Raw genomic sequence first — 22,815 nt, 5'->3', positions numbered from 1 at the left:
AATCCAGGTAGAATTGTCAATTTTGCCCTGAAAACTAGAGTCTAATTTATAGCTCTATTTGAAAAATTGGTTCTTCTTTAAGAGTAGCGTATTTTGCTACTGTCAGAAAGGAATGGTTGATTGCCTGGTCTTCCTAAGATTACAAAGTGCCATGACATATTGGAGGTCAAGAGTTATCCATTTTCCTTTTTATAATTCACTATAAAATGAATATCCCCATGTCTCCAATCTCTCTCTGCTTTCAAGATCACCCGTTTATTATTTGTTTTTTGAATTTTGGGCCTTATAATATCATCCCTACTAATGTCTAGTAAAATTTTACTCATGAAGTAATCCCCTTGAAATCAATGGGATGACTCATAGAGTTAAGCACCTCTCTATGTAAGCCTGAACCAACTCCTATTAAAGACCATGGAAAGATTCTCACTGACTTGAACAGGAGGTGGATGAAACCCTTTGAGGGAATCAGGCTCTGTGTATTTGGTGCACTACCACTGGTGAATTGTGCAAAATAAACAACCAGAAAAGCAAACAATAAGATGATATACACCTCTATAACGCTGTCCTCGGTAGCCAAAAAATCTTACCACATTATAGGTGAAACCGCGTTATATCAAACTTGCTTTGATCCGCCGGAGTGTGCAGCCTCCCCCTCCCCGCCCCCCCGGAGCACTGCTTTACTGCGTTATATCAGAATTTGTGTTACATCGGGTCACGTTATATTGGGGTAGAGGTGTATTTTCATAAAATATTTTTTTCTATGCTATCATTCCCTTAACCTGTGGTGTTCTACTTTAGCCCCTTAGAGGAAGATAGTTTTGTCTTCAATTTGGTTATATAATCTTATGCAATCTTAATGAGGTTTTCAAGTGTCTTGCTGTAGTAATTATAGCCTACTCTGTATTTAAGCATTTACTAATTTCCAAGTTCTTATAATAATTGCAATTATATTATTCCTATAAAATGCACGCCTATATGAGTCACATCTGTTCCTCCCAGGGATGATTATAATAACTAGCCATTATATACTTTTTTCATCAGTAGATCTAACACTAAAGGCCAGCAGGCCCAACTCCTGGCTAAAGGAGATTTAGGAAAGTGAAAAACAGAATCTTTAGTGGATCCAGGTTTATTTTTTTGGCTTTGTAAAATATCTCCGGCTTTCAGGACCTATTAGCATCAAATAAAAATCAAAAGCATCAGATTGCAAAACTAACAAAAATTATAGCTGTGAAAACAGCATGCAACCAAAACTGGTCTGCTTTCTTGGCTTGTCCACATGAACCATCCCCAATCAGTTACTTCACCCTCTGCTGTTATATTTTGATCCCTGTATGGATGAAATTACATGGTCTTCGTGATTTTAGTTTGCTTTCTGCTGTGCAGTAATCTGTACCATAAAACCCCATACAAAAGCAAATTACAGCTGAAAAAACTGCATTTATTAGACAGTGTTTCTTAAAAGACAGAGTGGAGGCATATTTACCAATCTGTGCTGATAGCATAGGTTATAACTAGCGGTCAGGCAATGGAGACATTTTAATGTTCTGAGATTTTCATTTGGGGACAAATTCAGGCTTTAGACTGCATGTAGTCTTATGCTTGAAAGAGTGTCATATTGTTATTTTATGTGTTAAGTGCTGCTGATATGCTTAGCACTGGACAAAAGACGAAAAAAGACAACGAAAATATTGAATTAATTTAAATGGAATGTATGGGCCAAAGGTGTTAACACAGTCACCATCCAACATTAAAGAAGGTCCTGGGTTTGGTATACTGAGACCTTCGCCTGCTTAATACATTGGCAAACACCATTAAAATCATTTTAACCTTTTATTAAAGATACAGAAAAGAAGGAAAAACAGATAAGCATCTGAAATGTAAAGTATGAAGTAAGGCTTTCATTTTAACAACATTTCTTGTTCCCTTTCCCTTTAGCTGCTGTTTTAGAAGGGGGAAAAATTCACCTTGTTTGACAGTGTCTTACATAGTATCAAAGACGTTAATAACTGTATTTTTGAAGAAAAGAGAAGACGTTAGTTGAGATGGACTGGAGCTATTATTGTTGCTGCTGTCGTTAAAGTCCGATCCTGTTTCATCTCAGGTGTTGGATAGGATTCTGCTGGAGTTGGTAGTGATGACCATGTCATCTGGATCCCTCTCTCTGGCCCAAGTTGGTCAGGACATCCTTCAGGATTAGGATAAAGAAGGTCCAAGGTCCCAGGAGATAGTGGGGGTGGCAGCCACAATGGTGAAGCTCGCTTCAGTAGCCTCCATCTGTTTTTCTCTTCCATCTGTTCTTCCATTAAGGACCCATAAAGGGAACAGTGGAATAGCCCATCCCCTCATTATTTTGTCCCCAGTTAGGTCTAATATCCAACATACCAACTTGGGTTCATTAATTTCTGGTTCCACATCTTCTGTCTTTATGATTTCAACATAGTCCTTGAACTATATCAAGGTGGCCTTTTAGTTTGGACTAATTTAGTCTCTGTCTAGTTCTTTTGCAGCTGTTTATAACATGCCTTACTAAAAGCAACTTGACTTACTTTCTATTGACATTTGTTATTGGTTATTGTAACATTTTATGATCTTTCATGTACTATTTACAGTTGATCACAATTAGGGTAAATTTGTTTACTCAGTTATCATAACGCCACCCAGAAGCATCTTGCTATTTAAAAGAAAAATGCAGATAAGAAAGGGCAACACACTTGGACACTCAGGAAAAAATGTTAGCAATTTGGTTTTTGTTGAGTTCTCTTTTATAGAAAGTTGGGCGGAGAATGCATTTGATTGACATAGTTTTAGTGTTTATTCCCCTTGAGAAAGAAGTGAGTCATGGGGAAAAGGTGTAGTGGGGTTTAGAAGTCATTCCATTTGTAGGGCAGTGTAGTCAATTTTGTGCATGGCAAAAGGTTTACAGTGCATTGGCTCAAGGATGCATAGTAGGACTGTTTAATATATTCATTAATAATCTGGAAAAGGGATGTCTAATGAAATGGCAAAATTTTGCTGGTGAAACTATTAATTCAGGTTAGTCAAAACTGAAGAAATGAGGAACTCCAGAAGGCCTTAACAAAGCTAGGTAAATGGACAGCATGATGGGAGTTGAAATTTACTATTGACAAATACAAGACAAATCACATTGGTACCGGGTAGGACTAACTAATTGTACAAGCTGGGGTTTCTAAATTTAACTGTAACCACTCAAAACCATAAAAGATATGGGCTTTATTATAAACAACACATTGCACACTGGCGATTAAAAGAAGGTCTCTGCTGCTGTCTGGTAGAGCCAATCAGGCCAATTATTAGGAGTGGGGGCAGACAGGATGTGTGCATCCCTGTAAGCCCTTGCTGCTATCACTTTTTCTGAGGGGGAGAGGCCTAATGAGGTGCTACTTCTGTGATCCACTCCCTGAAATCCTGGAGAGTTCACACCTTGTAGCCATCACCACAAAGGAGGCATTCAAGTTGTGTCTTGGATTTGGAGAGCATTGTCTGCATCATGTACATCACTTACTTTCCGCCTGGCTGCCCCACACCGCAAATCGATTACTCACGTCCTTGTAGAAACAACATGCTTGGAGCTGGGGGGCAGTGTGATGGACCATGGCTGGTCTTACTCTAGGCCCCTTCTAACATTACTTTTGCTGTCTTGCTATGTTTCTGTGGTCTGTGCTTTGTACAGTTAGGACCTGAATTGGGTCCTTGGTTTGCAGTTTGTCTAATAAGCGTTTGTTTTTGTCCCAGCCTGCTGACAAGGCTATTAAGTATTATTAGTATTGTTATTTTATTTTATTAATTAGCAATAAGGTTTTTCCTCAAAATTTGTTTGGAGCATCCAAAACTACAGCTTCTCTTAAGTTTGACTAATGCCAGTTTACAGGGTTTTCGTCTCTGGCATTTCTCTGTTACAGTTCTGAGGCCTTACTGAGGTCCATTTTATTGAAACAAAATGGGTATTGCTAGTCCATCTCTTTAATTGTTCTCTAACTGCCAGCTGTACCATTAGACTTTGATCCTTTCTTTCATGGTAATTGTCACCATGAAATGTATAATTAAAGTATATTCTGCACTCAAGTACCTTTTGGATTTTGTAAAAAAAAATTTAGAAGGAAACCCACCCTTTGTGAGATTTGTGCAGATTGCATACACTATTAGTAGTCTTCACTATGTGCTTTGCTGCCATCAAGTGTAATTATATAATTATGCAAGTGTGACTGTTCACGTACTGCTGTTTTTAAGGTGGTGCCAACTTTCTAGAGCTCATTCTTGCAGGCGAGATCCCAGAGGACTGCAAAAAAAAAAAGGGCAGATATATTGTCTATTTATAAAAAGGGGAATAAAAACAACCCAGGGAATTATAAACCAGTCAGCTTAACTTCGGAACCCGGAAAGATAATGGAGCAAATAAACAAAACAAAACAAAAATTTATAAGCAACTAGAAGATAATAAGATGATAAGTAACTGTCAACCTGTATTTGTCAAGAACAAATTATGTCAAACCAACCTAATAACCTTCTTTGACAAGGTAACAAGCCTTGTGGATGGGGGAAAGCAGCAGATATGATATATCTTGACTTAGGCTTTTGATACAGTCTTGCATGACTTTCTCATAAACAAACTAGGGAAATGTAGCCTAAACAAACCTACTATAAGGTGGGTAAACCACTGGCTGGAAAACCATGCTCAGAAAGTAGTTATTAATGTTTCACAGTCAAGCTGGAAGGGCATATTGAGTGAGGTCCCACAGGGACCTGTTCGGGTCTGGTTCTATTCAGTATCTTCATAAATGATTTGGATAATGGCACAGAGAGTACATTTATGAAGTTTGCGGACAATACCAAGCTGGAAGAGGTTGCAGGCACTTTGGAGGACAGGATTAGAATTCAAAATGATCTTGACAAACTGGAGAAATGGTCTGAAATAAATACAATAAAATTCTATAAGGACAAATGCAAAGTACTACACTTAGGAAGAAATAATCCAGGGGTCGGCAACCTCTGATACGCAGTTTGCCAGGGTAAGCACCCTGGCGGGCTGGGACAGTTTGTTTACCTGCCGCATCCGGAGGGTTTGGCCGATCGTGGCTCCCTCTGGCTGTGGTTCACCGCTCCAGGCCAATGGGGGCGGCGAGAAGTCATGGCCAGGACATCCCTCGGCCCGCGCCGTTTCCCACTGCTTACCCTGGCGAGCCGCGTGCCAGAGGTTGCCGACCCCTGGAATAATTAATTGCTCAAATACAGGATGGGAAATGACTGCCTAGAGAGGAGTATTGCAGAATAGCATCTGGGGGTTATAGCGGATCGCAAACTGAATCAACAATGTAATACTATTACAAAAATTGATCATCATTTTGGGATATAATAGCAGGAGCGTTGTAAGCAAGATATAAGAAATCATTCTTCCACTCAGCATTGATAAGGCCTCAACTGGAGTATTGTGTCCAGTTCTGGGCACCATACTTCAGGAAAGATGTGAACAAATTGAATAAAGTCCAGAGGAGAGCAACAAAAATGATTAAAGGTCTAGAAAACATGCTCTATAAGGAAAAATTGAAAAAATTGGGTTTGTTTAGTCTAGGGAAGGGGAGACTGAAGGGGGGGCATGATAACAGTCGTCAAGCACATAAAAGCTTGTTATAAAGAGGAGGGTGATAAATTATTGATCCTTAACTACTGAGGACAGGACAAGAAGTAACAGGCTTAAATTGCAGCCAGGGAGATTTAGGTTAGACATTAGGAAAAACTTCCTAACTGTAAGGGTAGTTAAACACTGGAACAAATTACTTAGGGAGGTTGTGGAATTTTTGTCACTGGAGTTTTTAAGAACTGGTTAGACAAACTCCTTTCTGGGAGGGTCTAGATAATACTTACTCCTTCCTTACTGCAGGGGACTGGACTAACTGATCTATCAAGGTCCCTTCCAGTTCTCCATTACTAGGATTTCTGTGATTTTTCATCCAGCATTTTCAGACTGGTCATCTTTGAAAGAAAGCTACATATTGCATGAAACACATCATTTTACATTAATGAGAGATGTACCTTTTAGAAAAACTCCGGTTTCATATATTCATTGAAGAGTGTTTGCCTTGTTAATTAGGTGATTCCTCTGAAGTTTATTAACCATTTTTCCTGCTGTTTTTTGGCCAGTAAAGCAACCTGATGACTTTATCATTTTTTCTTGCTGTAAATAAATCCATCTATAATCCAAACAGTGTTGTTAGCCTTCTAATTAGTGTAATCAACCTAGATGTCAAGAAAAAACAGTTTTGCAAAATACTTGTCACCAGTGGTGGAAAATATCTCATGTATTGAGTAAGAAATATTTAGTGGGGAAAATGATCATTTTCTTTTATTTACTTTTCTTTGATGCCTTAGGGGCCTGATCCTTATTGTTATTAGGGGTGTGATGCTAGGAGGTTATAAGTAACCTCAGCTCCCAGTGGCTACATGCTGGCAGGTCACTACTGGACCTCAGTGCGAGATGAGGGTGATGAGCATTTTGCAGGCCTGGGCCACAAATGAGAAGATAGTTAAAGATATATACCTTGTACAATAGCACTACAACATGCTGCTTAAAATAATTTTGTTTCCTTTATCAATTAAAAGCTTCAAAAGTTCATTAACTGAAGACTTCAGTTCAGCAATTAATTTAAACAAAAAATTAAATAAAATGAGCAAGAATCTTTTGAGGGAAAGAAAACAATTATTTATTTTTTGAAAAGGATGATGTTCTTTTCTATAAAGAGAAATTGCCAGATCCACAGCTGGGTTAAATATACATAGACCTATTGACTTCGCTGGAGCTATGTTGATTTGTGTTTGCTGAGTATTTGTACAAAAGTATAGATATGAGGCTTTCTGGAGACTGGGCCAGAACCTGGCCTATGATAAAATCACATTTTGCTGCTTTGTCAGTACAAAGGAACTTTAATATAGTTCTAAAAAGTCAATTGAGGATTCCTGTGGTACAGTGCACTGTGCTCTGCAGATTCTCCAGATAGCATAATGACTCTTTGTGGGGAGTGTGCTACATGCAGGCACAAGTTGGAGCAGCCCTGAGGCTGCTCTAATTAATGCTGGGGGAAAACCAGCTGCTGTAGAGAGCAGGATACAGCACCTCCAACTCCTTAGCAGTCCTGAATGGAGTGCTGATGCAGCTGAGGATCAGGACATGTGCCTTTAATCATTACAATACCAATTTATTTTGAAAAAGATTTTTCACACCAATGGTATCCCAAAATACTTTCCAGAATATGTACAGAGATAACAAACAAAAAGTACCAACTACAAAGAAATTAGGAGGAAGAATATAGCCACAGAATAAAAGGTTTCAGATGAGATTTGAAAATGGATGCAATGTTGATGAAGAAGAGGGGTGCAAGAAGACTGGTCTTGATGGCAAGAGATGAGGAAGAGGAAAAGCGGTAAAATTGTGAAAAGGGACATAGCACAGGGAGAGGAAAGGGGAGAAGACAACATCCTAGTTTGTGAGGTAGGTTGGAAAATGTCTAGGGAGGGTTGTAGAAACAAGTGAAATATTGCTAGTCAGAAAGAGGGTAAACACGTAATCTTTCAGGAATTCGATAACAATGGATACCCACAGGATTTCTAGCATGCAGTTTTTCTTATACGTGAAGACAGCATTAAGATTAAGATGAATACTGAAACAACACAGAAATGATTCGAGTATTTTTAAACAGGCAAGTTTGGTGTGATTTTGATAATGTAAAGTGCCATTTTAAGTTTGACTCAGCTGGCTTGTGATTTCTTAAATAAGGGAGAGAACTGGGTGGACATTTATTTATGATGAGAGCACCATGTGCCAACTCTTTTCTAGGGTGTGGTATGCTCTTCATGCTGTTGCATCTGAAGGGGAGGATGAGCCACAAGCCATTCAGAAATTACTGTGCCTGAAGAATCAATTATAAACTCTCACCATTAAGAAATTAGGTATGGTGTAATTTTTACATCATTGATATTATATGCAAAAATTTCCATAGGTAGAAGAGAATAGTAGTTGATTAAAATTGGGATGGAATATTAAAAAAAAGCCAACTAAAATTATTAGCTGCTTATAGAGCGGTGCTGCACCAACAGACATTTGGATTACTTGTTACATTTATTATGATGTTTTTCTTATGATGTGAACCTGTTAAAATTGCTGTAGTAGTTTCTCCATGAATTAGTAAAAAAAAAATATTTTGGAAATTCTTGCATATGGTGTGGCGGGATCTATTTTAAGTAAAGAGAAAAATATTACTAAGCTACTAAGGAGAAGTGTGAATGTTGTGATTGGCTACTGCACCTAAACCTGCAGACAGGTAATATGTGGAGTGCAAATGAATTGCTACTGTATAATTTTAAAATTGTAGATGTGAAAGCTAAAAAAAATATTTACCTATACATGGTATAATGAATCTTTATTGGCAACTGTTATTCATAGACTATTTGAAAGGCTGTGTTGGCCAGACACAAGTTATTTGGCAGAGATCTAGCCTAAAATATATTTCCAGAGCCTGTCTGAATAAGGATGCTGGCAGGTTTACCCTGATTTCTATTCCAGGTGACAAATTTTGGTCCAAGCATATGAGTGACCAAATATTTTCCAGTGGAATCTGGGCACTGTAAAATTTCTGAAGCTGAATAGAAAGAATCGCAGGACTTACTTAAACTATAATAGCCTCTGCATACCAGTGTGATGGCAAAATATTTCCACTTAGACAACACCAGGGCTAAATGCAGTGAATTAAACAGAACATTTTTGTTGAATGCTGGTGGCATTTTATTATCACTTGTCAATGATATGTTCTCTTAGACAGCAGGTCACGATCACTTAATTATCTTCTCCTTCAGTAAATCTCCAAAATAAAATCAAGAAGCCACAACTGAAGGCACTGATAGCCTATTATCAGTTGCCACCAAAGCAAAGAACCCCAGGCCAAGCCAAACGAAAGCCATACCATAACCGCGTTAGCTGATTTGTTTTTTTCTGTGCAAAACCAATAAGAAATAGAGCACTTTCCATTAGTTTATTTATCTTTCCTGGAGCAATTACAGTTGAATATGCTTTCCCAAACTACATAAATGTGGAGTCTCCCCTTGTGACAGGTTGTTTAAATTTATAACATAACGATAGTGTTTCCATCTCCAATAAGAGCCAAACAGACATTTAATTATGGTATGTGACATTTCTGACTAAAATAGAGCCAGCAGGGCCTGTCAGACAGCTCTCATTGTTCATGAATTTTGAACAAATTGGGGTCTGTGAATTTATAGCCAGGGTTTTCTCTACTATTGTTTAAAATAGCACACATGGAAAACACACCATGGGTGTGTTGTAATTCAGCTTTAATGATGTAACACTTGGTTCCAGTCAATAGTTGGAGGATTGCAGTAACATTGGTTCAGTGGTTCAGACATTGCATGTTCCTTAGCAATTATAGTCCAGATTTCAATAATGGCTGTTGGCGGGATATCCACAAGTGAAGTCATAGCAATTTTGAAAAAGAGCTAATAAAAATACACCTGCCTTGTAGTGGAAAATGACCCTTTAACATCACTGCTTTGAAGTGGGGTGAAGCCTACAGCGCTAACTAACAGATACCTCAATGTATTATGATACATTAATCCACTCCCCTAAAGGAGGGCAGGAATTGAAGTATGTAAAGGCTTCAATTTTCTGGTCTCATATTTTTTAGGCACTATGACTTCATAAGGAAAGAATGGGAATAATGGGGTGATAATAAAAACTGGAAGGGATATTAGCTGTAATGCATTAACTATCACAAATGGAACTTGACAGTGCTAGAATTTAAGTAAACTATGTACGAGGATTCAATCATTAATTTTAAAATAATTTCTCATTTAAATAAATGAAATTCACTTTTGTTCGCTCAGTATATATAGTTTTGTAAGGAATCTTAAGAAAAACATTTAAGTAATATTTTTCAAAGAATGTTTCAGTTTATTTTGTTAGGGGATCATTTTGACTTTAACAAAATGCTAGCTCAGCTACTGAATATTTGCACTCTTTAGTAATCCTCATGGTTATTTAGCTAGACAGGCAGATCTAGCATAGATACTTGGTGCTCTTCTGTTGGGTGCTTGGTGAATATGCTTTCCTGCGGTATTTCATATGCTTTGACTTATTTTTCATTTTAAGAAATATGGGTGGGTTTATCCTTTGGCACATAAGGTTATCTGTCATATCTTTTTAGGTCAGTCCATACTCCACTAGTTATAAGTAGAGCTAGTTGAAATATTTTTATCAAAAAATATTTTCAGTGAAAACGGGGGAAAACTTTCCCAGAATGTTTTTTAACAGCTCTAGAGACGTGGCTGGTAATAAGGACTTAGGGGGTTCTATTTCTGGTTCTACTACTAACTCGTTTAGTGACTGTTTTGGCAAGTCATCTAACCTTTCTTTGCTTCAGTTTAACTACATGTAAAATGAGTATGATATTGCCTACCTCGTAGTGAGTTTATTAGGCTTAATTAATGACTGTTTAAAGAACTTCTAGATTCTTACATGACAGCCATAAAATATAAGACATGGTGTGGTAGGAAAAAATTTCCAATGCTCATATTTGTGTTCAACACAAATCTTCATGCTCCCTTTGGCATATATATCCCACCACAGAGATTATTGTATACTACCTTAGTCGTGCAGTTTTTGTGCAGTGAAAATTCCCCATGAAGCTTTTAAATCAGGCTTATATGATTAGGCCCTAAATTTAAGTCTTCAACTATTCACTATAACTTGATTGTATACAACTGCTTTCAAATCACTTGGTTTCTTATTGGTGAATCAAATGCAACAAGCATTGTTGGCATTCAACACCAATCTACAAATAAATCAAAGCTTAGCTACAGAAATGGCATACCTTTTCTTCATCTTGATTAGAAGGGTATCAGAAATTAAAATGAATATGTAATGCTTGGTGTGTAATACACACTGCAACATACCTTTGGAAATCAATACAGGGACACTCACCAAATTAATCAATACATTTTGTTGAAGAGGTAGAAAATATTGTCAGGTTTCAGGGTAGCAGCCGTGTTAGTCTGTATCCTCAAAAAGAACAGGAGTACTTGTGGCACCTTAGAGACTAACAAATTTATTAGAGCATAAGCTTTCGTGGGCTACAACCCATATATGCATCCGAAGAAGTGGGTTGTAGCCCACGAAAGCTTATGCTGTAATAAATTTGTTAGTCTCTAAGGTGCCACAAGTACTCCTGTTCTTTTTGAGAAAATATTGTGTTAACCAGAAACTTCTTGGAGACTAAACTTAAAGCCAGCCCCCAAATCCCTGACATACATATGCTACAACTGGATCTGCAACCATAAATATAAGAATATAAGATATGTTATAGGCTGGTTGGTTTTCCTAAAGACAACTTCAAATGGATTTCCACTGAATAATCCTAAATCTCCTCCAACCCATTTGGAGGCAGAGACTGCTGGGCTCTCCTTACCCACAATCTCTCCCACACAGCAGTGTGTTCTGGGTGGGCAGGTGAAAGATAGGGGGCACTTCTCCCCATGCTGGTCTGATCAAACACTATCCCCTGCTAAGACAGGAAGGGACATTCATCCAAAGGACATCAAGTGACTGTGGGCTAGATTAACAAAGGCACTTAGGTTTTGTAATGCTGAGCACTTTTAGGCACCTAGAAATTCTAGAAACAACCTAGAAACTTTTAGGCACCTAGAAATTCACAGGAATGCCTGAGTTAGGTGCCTAGACTCCTACACAATGAATTTTGAGGGATAGATGCCTTAGAATGTGATCCACAAAAGCCAGCATGTTAGGCAGAGGGACATGTCCTCGGCATCTAATTCCAGGCTGCAGAGAGGCACCTATCTCTATTTGCAATTCTCAGCTGTAAACCTTCTTTGGAGTTAGGAGCCTAAGCTGTTTTCTTCAAGACGGGGAGTAGGGGAGGGAGGGGAGGAGGAGTTCCCTCGTACGTTTTAGCCCTGTGATTAGTGTACTGTTGTATTAATTTAGGTTGAATAAATGGGCCAAAGATGTTAATATAACCCAGTCACTGTCCAATGTTAAACTGTGTTAAAAAGGTTTGGGATTTGGTATACTGAATCTCAGCCTGCTTAGTACCATGGTAATCACACCATTAAATATCCTTTTAACTTTTTATTAGATACAGAAAAAATGAAAAAAAAAAAGTTGAAGCATTTGAAATGTAAAGTAAATAAGATTTTTGTTTTTAATGACATTTTTTGTTCCCTTTCTGTGATGGGGTTCCCGTGCAACCTTGACTGTGGGACGACTGAGCCCTCTGTCCCACCAACATGGGGTATCCCTCTCATTCTGTGATGCTGTTACCAAGCTACAAACCTCTGACAGGTGCTGCACTTACTCAGACATCCACAGACAGGGACACACCCAACTGAGTTAGCTGAATGCTTTCCCCAGCCACTCATGAACCACCAATAGAGAGGCTCCAGCCAATTCCCCCCAGTTCCCCAGCTTTGCACCCCAGAACTGTACTATCTTGCACTCTTGATATGATGAGGAGACACATTAGCTTTTGTAAAATGAGCTGAGATTTTGCAAGCATTTCAACCAAAACATACTGTTTTAGGTAAAATATAAAACAGGTTTATTAACTACAGAAGGGGGGAGGGATAGTTCAGTGGTTTGAGCATTGGCCTGCTGAACCCAGCATTGTGAGTTCACTCCCTGAAGGGGCCATTTAGGGATCTGGGGCAAAAATCTGTCTGGGGATTGGTCCTGCTTTGAGCAGGGGGTTGGACTAGATGACCTCCTGAGGTCCCTTCCAACCCTGAGAGTCTAAAAAAGAAAAAAAGAAAGATTGGTTTTAAATTATTATAAGTAGCAAGCGTAGATCTCAAAGTTGGATACCTAAGAAATAAAAGTAACTTCGCAGTCTGAGTTCTACAAACTAAACAGGATTTGAATCAAATAGCATCTCACCCTGACAGATGGTATAGTTCCTCAGTGCACAGGCTGGGACTCTTTTCCAGCTTGGGACCACCCTCCCCAGTTCAAAGTCTTTGTCCTCCAGTCGAGTTTCCAGGTGTTGAGTTGTGGGGGGGGAGTGAGGCCAAGTGATGATGTTATTTCCCCTGTTTTATTGTTTCTTCCAGCTTGCTGGAAAGGTCTTTGCTGTGAGGTGGATCAGTCAATTCCCATTGGTCAAGCAGTCTCCATTGTGTACAGTTACTGGGATAGTGGATTCTTTCCCTGATGGGTGTTGATGAGCCATTAGTGCATCTGGCTACTTCATTGTTGTACCTGAAAGGCTGGCTGTGAGTGTTCCCAACCTCACACATACACATTCATAACCTCACATATAATGATAGCACATGCAATCAATAAGATATTAATGTTCAACAGATCAAGACTTTTAAAACAATACCCCACAAGGCATACTTTGTACAAAACATATAATGATACGACAGTGGTGAATATGAGGGTTCCAGGGTCCTCCTTAAAGGTACAGGTGTCAGACTTTCCCTTTAGATGGAGAGTGTTTTAGAAGGAAAAAATCCCTTGTTTGACAGCCTATTACATAGTATCAAAGATGATGTTAACTGTCCATTGGGGAAAAAGAAAAGTTGGTTGAGATGAGCTGGAGCTGTTATTGTTGTTGCTGTTGTTAAAGTCTGGTCCTGTTTCATCTCGGGTGTTGGTTGTGATGCAGCTAGAATTGGTAGGAGTGTCAATGTTATCTGGATCCCGCTCTCTGGCCCGAGCTAATCAGAACATCCCTCAGGATTAGGATGTTGAAGGCCCAGGATCCCAGAAAATGGTGGGGATGGCAACGAGGATGATGATGCTTGTTTCAGTAGCTTCTGTCTGTTCTTCACTATTTTCTTCCCAATGTCTCTTTCTTTAAGGACCCACAAAGGGGTCTCATCCCCTCATTATTTTGTCCACCAGTTAGGACTAATATGTGACACCTCAACTTTGGTTCATTAATTTCCAGTTCCACATCTTCTGTCTTTATGATTTCAACATAGTCTTTGAGTTATATCAATGTGGCCTTTTTGTTTGACTAGTTTAGTCTCTCTTTGGTTCTTTTGCACCTGTTTATAACATTCACTACTTTCCATGAACATTCCTTATTATAAGTTATTGTAACATCTATCATATACTTTTTTACAGTTGATCTTACAATTAGATTAAATTTATAGGCCCAATTAGCACAATAGTACTCACCCAGGCTGTGGGAGACCCCCAGTTCAAGTCCCCCCTCTATCTGATGAGCAGAAGGGATTTGAACAAGGAGTTATCACCTTTCAGATGAATGCCCCGACCACTGAGATGTAGAATGTAGGGCTTACTCAGTCTCTCCCATTGAAGCTCTTCCACAGTGAATAAATATTTAAAGCAGCTGTCTCCAAACTTTTTATGTCATGCCCCCACAACCTGTAATGTAATCTGTCCACCCTCCCTACCCCCCAGAGGCCATGAGCTGGCCTGGGGGCAGAGCTGGGGATGGGGATGGGGCTGTGGCTGGGAGCAGAGCTGCAGCCGGGGCTGGAGCCAGGAACCTCAGCCAGGAACTGGGTCGCAGTCAGGGGCCGGGCTGCAGTCGGGGCCAGGAACTGATGCTGGGGTGGATCTGGGGCTGGAGCCAGAGAGGAGCTGGGTAGCACTCCCTCCCTGCTCCCCCATGGTGGCTGGCCAGGGTCAGGGCCAGGAACCACAGCCAGAGCTGGGCCAGAAGCCGGGAGCCATGTCTGGGAGCACGACCGGGAACTGGGCTGAGGCCGGGACTGGGCCACAGTCGGGGCCAGAGCCAGAGTGGAGCTGGGTGGCGCTCCCTCCCCACCCTCCAGTGGGGGCCAAGGCTGGGGCCGGAGCTGAGCTGGAGGCAGAGCAGGGCTGGGAGGTGCCCCCTCCCTGCCTGCAATGGGGGCTGGCCCAGGCCCTGCTGCACCCCCACCCCCCGAACATTCCTCCATGTCCCCATAGGCAGGCACACCCCACAGTTTGGGGACCATTGATTTAAAGAGTCATTTGGGCCAGAGAGAGCATGAGAATGACTCTACGGCCTGATACAGAATGTGGGAGACTTAGAATCCACTCCTACTGCTCCAGTGACTCTTTCTCCTTCTCTTCCTGAGCACGCCAACTACTTCAGGCTCCACACGCAGCATAGGCATTTGGATGCCTGTCGTCCCCTGGTTTGTGAATTGCTCTGAGATAGGCAGGAGATAGGCATCCAAATTCCTAGAGTGAGGCAGCAGCGTGCATGTCTGAGGCAGAAACATAAGTGCCTAAGGAAATTTAGCAGCAAAAACATAGGTGCCTACAGTGTTCAGCAGAAGTTTCCTAAATACCAGTGGAGCCTAAAACTAGGATTTAGTCACCTACCCCCATGTTTTGGCACGTACATCTGGGGTTTATGAGCCTAAGAACCTTTGTAAATCTAGCCCTTCAGAGAATTACAGATGTGCTTAACTTCACATCAAAGGGACTGTGCAGATATACACGTTTAGCCTTATGTAAGTTCTTGCAAGATCAGGCCCTATATCATCCTCTCCTCTAATCTTAGTCCTTACATAAGTCCTCCTTTTTCATATTGGCTTGTGTGATGGGTCTTAACCCCCATCACCTGCAAAGCAAGGGAAAGAACCCCAATTAGTCATGCTCCTTCTTCTGGGGGTGATTAACTAATTGTCTCCTAGCCAGAGGCAGAGCTACGCTTTATAAGTAGACTGAGGCACCCCAGTGGGAGAGGGGTGTGTGTATGTGCAGAGGACACATGTCTTGTTGGTGGAGAGAAGCCCTGGGACAGGTTTAACAGAGAGGAAGCAATGGAGGATGAACACAGCAGAGCAGGTTAGGCTCCTGCTGTAAGGCCAACAAGGGAACTACAGTGAAGCCAGGGGGTGGGGAGGGCTATTACTTTGAATATTTGTTTGGACTTTTTTTTTAGACTTTCATGTGACTTGGTTGGTGGGCCAAGCCACAGAACATCCAGAGGTGGAGTAGGTGCAAGTTGAGATAGGCCATTGCCAGTCCAAGGGAGAGCCCAGTAGGGGGTGACAAAGTCAAGGACCTCATGCAAGGCTGCCAGCAGATCTGAGGGGCACCCGTGAGGAGAGGATGTGCTTATAACCTGAAGAACTGAAAATTCTCTGGTACTGCTGAGGTGACTTGTATGTTGAAGCTCATCTCTTGTATCTTCCCTAAGCTTTGATCTTTGCCCTCAGTTTCTTAATTGTTTATAGTTAATAATACATTTGTATTCATTCTATAAAATTGGACAAAGTAGTTAAAAATAAAAACCTATGTTGTCTTTTATTTCATCAAAGCCCTTACCACTAACTTTTATACTAGTCTTTCTTTCTTTAACAAGGCAATACAATAAGAATTACCTATGAATGTTCATTTGTACTGTGGCTTTTTAAGATTGAGCATGGGTTTCTATTACAGGAGAAAAAATTATATTAATCTGTATTTAATATGTGAATGTGAATAACAAAGAGACTTTATTCAGATCCCGATTTAGGGGGAGGGAAATTGAAATCTCCCTAGTCACTAGTCACAGAGGTGTAGCCGTGTTAGTCTGAATCTGTAAAAAGCAACAGAGGGTCCTGTGGCACCTTTAAGACTAACAGAAGTATTGGGAGCATAAGCTTTCTTGGGTAAGAACCTCACTTCTTCAGATGCGCTTGCATCTGCAGAAGTGAGGTTCTTACCCTCGAAAGCTTATGCTCCCAATACTTCTGTTAGTCTTAAAGGTGCCACAGGACCCTCTGTTGCTAGTCACTAGATAACTTTGAAGTTACTAGGTAAGTTACTAAGTAAACTAGGGAAGTTTCTAAACCACTATAAGAATCAAGGTGGTTTGTTTATTGTTATTTTTAATTTGTCAACTGCATCACCGTTCTCTCCCTCTTTAAACTGAAGAAAGTATACTTTGTGTTCTTGTCAGTCATAAGGACTTTGTTATTCTGGGTAAACCTGATATTTCAGGAAGTTGATCTAACAAACTACAGAGTGGAGTCATTACATATTTCACAGCTGAGAGGGTTTTCTTTGTAGGATTTAAGTGTGTAATTTGCATCATGGCTTTTAAAGTGAATTGCTATTGAGTCTTGACGCCTGCCAGCATTGGTTTTCATTTCAAACAGTAGGTTGTAAAGCACTACTGTGAAACAAATATTGGGGAGATCACTAAATTTTGTCAGCTGTATCATCTACACTAGTACAGAATATTATGATAAAATATTTCTGGATTTATTTTTCCTATTACGCATGGAACCTAACTCTTTCCCTCTGAACCATTTTTGTAACTTTATGGGCATTTTCTATCTTTAAAATTTTCCATACTACATGTCACATATCCAAAATCTATCATATACCAGAATAATGGATGCTTTTTTTTTTTTATAGTTATAAATATTAATATCCAGTTGAAGAATCATTTGGACCCAGTGTAATACGTACTCTGCCTGTGGAACTTTCATAGGTTCTGTAACTCCAACTGTAATGGCACATTGGGCCAAAATTAGAGAAAGGGGAGTACAGGACAATATTTATTTATAAAGAAAAACATTTTAAATATTTATCTCATTTCCAAGGGTAGAAGTTACTAGCATCTAAATTCTGACCATAGATATGCACTGGTAACTCCTATTGACTTCAGAGGGAGTTAACTGCCTGTATCTGAGGAAACAATTTAGCCTTGAATGTAGGAATAGTATTATTGCACGTGATCACTGCTTTACTCATTTCCAACAGGAATCTCACCTGGAAACTGAACCATGTTTGTCTGTTCCACATGTAGGCAGTTATTAAACTGGGTTTAGATAAAGTTGAACTGGAATATGTTGTAATTAAAAGTATCCCTATGACTACACCATATCAAAAGAAACATGTTTGTAATTACATAAATCCACCAGAAGAGATGAGCTGGAAAATATGTATAAGTTAATATTTCCCTTTCCTGCTGAAAGTGAATATATACTCGTTTTTCAGATGTGCATGAGGAAAGTGGAAAGGCAGAAATACTTATGATGATGATTGTTATTATATGTTCCCTGCATGATTGCATTTCCGTAAAACAAAAAAGCCCAAAACCTGGTTCCAGAAAATATTTTGAAATATTAACTTTTTCTAAGGGAACTAGTTGTAACCAACTGATCCATACCAGTGAAAGTGACCATATCATTCTTATCCTGTGTATTTCCTCTGACTCCCTAGTTCTGCTGTATCAAGTTGAAATTTCTTGTCTTAATCTACAAATCCTTTCAAAACTAAGCCCCTCCCTATTTATCCTCTCTTGTCTCTTACAGCATCACTCTTGCTTCTTCTGCTCCATCAACAGGGCCAGCCTTCAGTATCTGCTTGAATGCTCCTTCCACAAATGTCTTTGTGCTTTCCGTCCCACATCACTACTTATGCACTGAATTGTCAGGACTGGGATGTGGACAGTCTGACCTACCGAATGGAGCAGGGGTGGTCATGCCTAGTGGTCAGAGGTAGAGTCCAAGCCAGGGATCAAAGTCCAGGAACCAAGCCAAGGTCAGATCTATTGCAGCAACCATGCAGGAAGTTGCTCAGACAACTTCCTGTGCCTCCTTAAATAGTATGGTTTAAATAGTGTGGTCTGGCCAGTTGGTGGGAGCGGTCAGCATCCTCAGTCAGGATCCTTGTGGGCAGTGCCTCTGAGAGGGGTCAGAGGTGTGCTAGCTCCTCACTTCCAGTAGTTCTAGGTGAGCTGCCTTTGGTGGCCAGTGTGTGATGGCTGTTTGGGAGCCCCTGGATGCATGTTTGATGCCCTTACAGGAATGCTGATACTTATCTAATCCCGAAAGTTACTCCTCCAAATCCTTTTTCAAGACTCGCTTTGGTCATGATGCCTAAAAGATATCAGCTAGTGTAGAAAGGCTACGCTGAGGGAAAGTTGATAACCATTTATCTGATTACAAATCTTATACATAAAAATTATCTGTCTTTTGGGCATGTTGTTTGGCATTTTAGATTGTAAACTCTCGGGTGGTGAGAACCATATCTACCTCAATGTTTGTATAACACATAGCACAAGGGAAGCTGATCCTGCTCACGGCCTCTAGGAGCTATGGTTATATAAGTATATAATATATAATAGTGTATATTTATAATATATAATTATATTCATAATATTATTAATGGTAATATAATAATTATATTTTAATAACAGTTCTATAGCAATAGGCTCATCCCTGTGGCCCTGATCATTCCATAGTTAATGACACGAAGATGTCTTGAGAATGTCTCCGGAGGGAGCTGCAGTCTCTGTGACACCGAACCCCCTCCTATTGGCCATGCAGAGAATGCTTCATTGGGGCTGGAAGAGGATGCGGGTAATGGACGCACAGTGTGTGTTGTTCCTGTCGTTCTCCCCAGGAAATCAGCTCAAAAGTTATTGCTGCCTATGGCTATATCAACATTTCTGTGGAGCCCTTCTGTATTATGGAACCTTCACTTTAAGGAGGGTACTGAAGGCAGTTGCACGTAGGGGAAGTGCTGATTGGATTTGTTCTGAGAAAGGTAGGAGAGAGGCACAGAAGGCAGAACAGGGTTTCCATATGGATGGCATTGGCCTCTGGCACCTGAAATCTGTGTTATTGGCCTGAACTCCCTGCCTAGTCCCTGGGGCCAAATTCAGCCTTCCTCATGGAATGATCTGGTGGAGGTTTTGACCAGGGAATCATGCGGAGATCATTTTCTCCTACACAGGCTTTTCTGTATGGGCAGGAATCTGACCATATACACTTATGGCTTCTATTTTTCTGGGTGTAGTGTAGTTCTGTAGTTCTGGGTGTAGTGTGGTGTGCTTTGTAAGCTGATACACAAATGAAAACTGGTATGGCACTTGTACAATAAAATGTCTGATTACAAAATATTGTATCATAAGATTAGGGATACAGTAGACCATCTAGACCAGTGTCTGACTGACAGTAGCTAGTACCAGACACATCAAAGGAGCAAAAGAGAGTGTAAGTTCTTGTATTTAACTACGTGTTTATAACCACACTTCAGATAGATAATTCAATGTTAGAATTTCCGCCTGTAATTATTGTGCCTGCAATTTTGTATCTATAACTAATTTCAAGTAGAGACCCATGGCTATGGAACTGGAGACCGGATCAAGCTCCTTTCAATGCTCTATATTTTCCTGGATATGCATAATAAAATCATTGCTTTCTTATTGTATGGGCCAGTTATATGCCCAAGTCGGTGAGTTTTAGGTATAGATCCATGGAAAAACACCTCCATATTGTTGTCATTTCAATTGTAAATCAGACCTACATTTAACTTTGTTTGTTTTAAATGTCTTATAAGCATGGTGCTCTGAGTTTCAATGTTGTCTCTTTTATATATATACCGTAGCATAAACCTGGCTGTCTGACAAGGAGGTGTCAAAACAAATGGCTGGAATTAATTACCTTTCAAATGGAGTAAAAGTTAAATTGGGATGCAGAGCCCTAAGGAGCTTAAGATTGTAATGCACTCTTGTACAGCTCTCCAAGTTATGGTTCATTAGGTGTACAAATAAATCTTTGAAATACACTTTGGCAGTGTGGAAGTAAATTGTCATTTTAAATTAAACTCTCATTAGAAAGGGAATAAAACAATTTCAGTAACTTAAATATGTTTATTTTTGTTCTGGTGCCATTTCATTAAGTTAACCATCAGCTTTCTGTGGTCACCTGAAAAACAACAACAAAATCTGAAATGATTATATTCATTTTGGATTTTGAACTTTCTTATACATCTTCCCACTGTTGCAAACCCAAGGGAAAAGAATTCCTTTATTAAATCTGAGGCCTAAAATTCCACTGCCTCAGCTCTTAAGAGGATTTTAGAGAATGAAGAACTCCTCCTACAAAGGAGGCTGAAGAAGGGAAAAGTAGACAGTTTACAGGCCCTGTGGGATTAATTAATCTTCTCATATTCCTTGGAATCCCACTGAACTAAAGTTACAGAGTGGCCAGGGAGACCAAGATCTTAATGGCTCTTGCTTTCCTGATTGCACGGTCAAAGTGGAAAATGTAATTTTTTGGAGAGTAAATAGAGCCTTTCTCTTTTATCTTTCAATATTGTTAGTGCATCTGTTACTGTTGTAAGTGTCAAAATCAGTACATATCCACTGCCATGGGTTAATATATTTATTTACCAGAGCAGAAGCTCAGTAATATGAATGATACAATACAGATTAGTGTAACCGATATATGTTGCAAAGTGTTTAAAATCTTTAAAGTGTTTCTGTGTTTGTGGAAGAAAATTATGAAAAAAATGTCCATAATCAGTCACAAATGCATGATATCTCTCCATACCAGTAACGCTGAAAGATCAAATATGAAGGAGTTAAAGGAATTTTCTGTAGTCAGACTTTTAATTTGTTGATGACTTTAAACAAAAGAAAGCAAGTGACTTTTAGAGTACAGCGGAAGGGTTGGGTGAACTGCAACAAACCAAGCTGGGAAGGAAAGGGGAAAGGGAGTGTCAATTGAGACTGCTTCCAAACGTGGGAGAGAGACTTTGGGGAAAGAGGAACCAATGAAGGAGCACTTTCCAGGGCAGCCCTATGTTGGAGGGAGCTAGGAAAGGGTGGGGAATAGAATACCCAGCCAGAAAAAGAAACGAGAGAGAGAGAGAGAGAGAGAGAGAGAGAGAAAACATCCTGGGGGAGGACCATATTTGTATCCCAGGAGTGTTTTAACAATAAATAACATTGAACTTGGAGATGGGCTGAGAGAGGAGGAGGCAAAGAACAAAATAGCAGAGATACAAAGGCATGGGGTAGAAACTACTCCATGTGACAAGGGTGACAGAAAATAAAGGGGCTTGAAGCAGGAATATTCCTAAGGGTGAAGAAATGGGAGAAAATTATGTCCCGTGGTTATTCAACCTGGATATGGGACCATCTTAAAACAAGCAATATGGTACTCAAAAAGGACAGAGTTTGATACTTTGATACTGTAAGTACCCATGTAGGTACTTACAGACTGTAATCAAATCACCCCTTAACATCGTCTTTGTTAAATTAAATAGATTGAGCTCCTGGAGTCTATCACTATAAGGCAAGTTTTCTAATTCTTTAATCATTCTCATTGCTCTTCTCTGAACTCTTCCCAATTTATCAATATCTTTCTTGAATTGTGGGTGCCAGAACTGGACACAGTATTCCAACAGTGGTCGCAATGGTGCCAAATACAGTAGTAAAATCTCCTATCTACTCCTACTTGAGTTTCCCGTTTGTGTAACCAAAGATCATATTGGCACTTTGGGCCACAGCGTCACACTGTGAACTAGTTCGTTTTCAGCTGATAATCCACCACGACCCTCAGATCTTTTTCAGAATCATTGCTTCCCTGGATAGAGCCCCCATCCTTTAAGTGTGGCCTACATTCTTTGTTCCTTGATGCATACACTTACATTTAGCCATATTAAAATACATATTATTTGCTTGTGTCCAGCACTAGAAACACATGCATTTGATAATTCCCCATTTATCATTACATTTTGAGATGTATCAGCCTGTTTTTATCTATTTAATATGTCATGTTAATTTTGTGTTTTTCTAGGGTTTTTTTTAACAAAATGTCATGCAGTCTCAAGTCAAATGCCTTACAGTAATCTAAGTATATTACATCAACACTTTTACAGTTATTAGCCACACTTGTAATCTCCTCAAAAAAAGATATCAAGTTAGTTTGACAGGGATCTAGTTACCACAAACCCATGTTAACTGGCATTAATTATATTACCTTCCTATGATTCTTTATTAATCAAAACCCATATCAACTGCT

At 39.8% G+C, this 22,815-nt stretch overlaps 1 protein-coding gene across 2 annotated transcripts in view; it reads left to right on the top strand.

The window, feature by feature from the left end:
- Positions 1-22,815, top strand: part of AGMO (alkylglycerol monooxygenase) — a 261,159-nt gene that overhangs the window by 158,401 nt on the left and 79,943 nt on the right. The window contains exon 13 of one of the 2 annotated variants that reach the window (XM_065583183.1): positions 18,313-18,441. The exons of the other annotated variant lie outside the window; for it this stretch is intronic. Within the exon in view, the coding sequence (XP_065439255.1) occupies positions 18,313-18,426 (114 nt within the window). The 3' untranslated portion in view covers positions 18,427-18,441. Of the gene's footprint in view, positions 1-18,312; positions 18,442-22,815 lie in introns of those variants that run through there. 2 annotated transcript variants of the gene reach the window in all.

This window comes from Chrysemys picta, chromosome 2 (assembly GCF_011386835.1).
Source record: "Chrysemys picta bellii isolate R12L10 chromosome 2, ASM1138683v2, whole genome shotgun sequence".
NCBI classification, from domain to species: domain Eukaryota; kingdom Metazoa; phylum Chordata; order Testudines; family Emydidae; genus Chrysemys; species Chrysemys picta.
The sequence above is the reverse complement of the archived record's forward strand: the minus strand, read 5'-3'. Positions and strand labels throughout refer to the sequence as shown.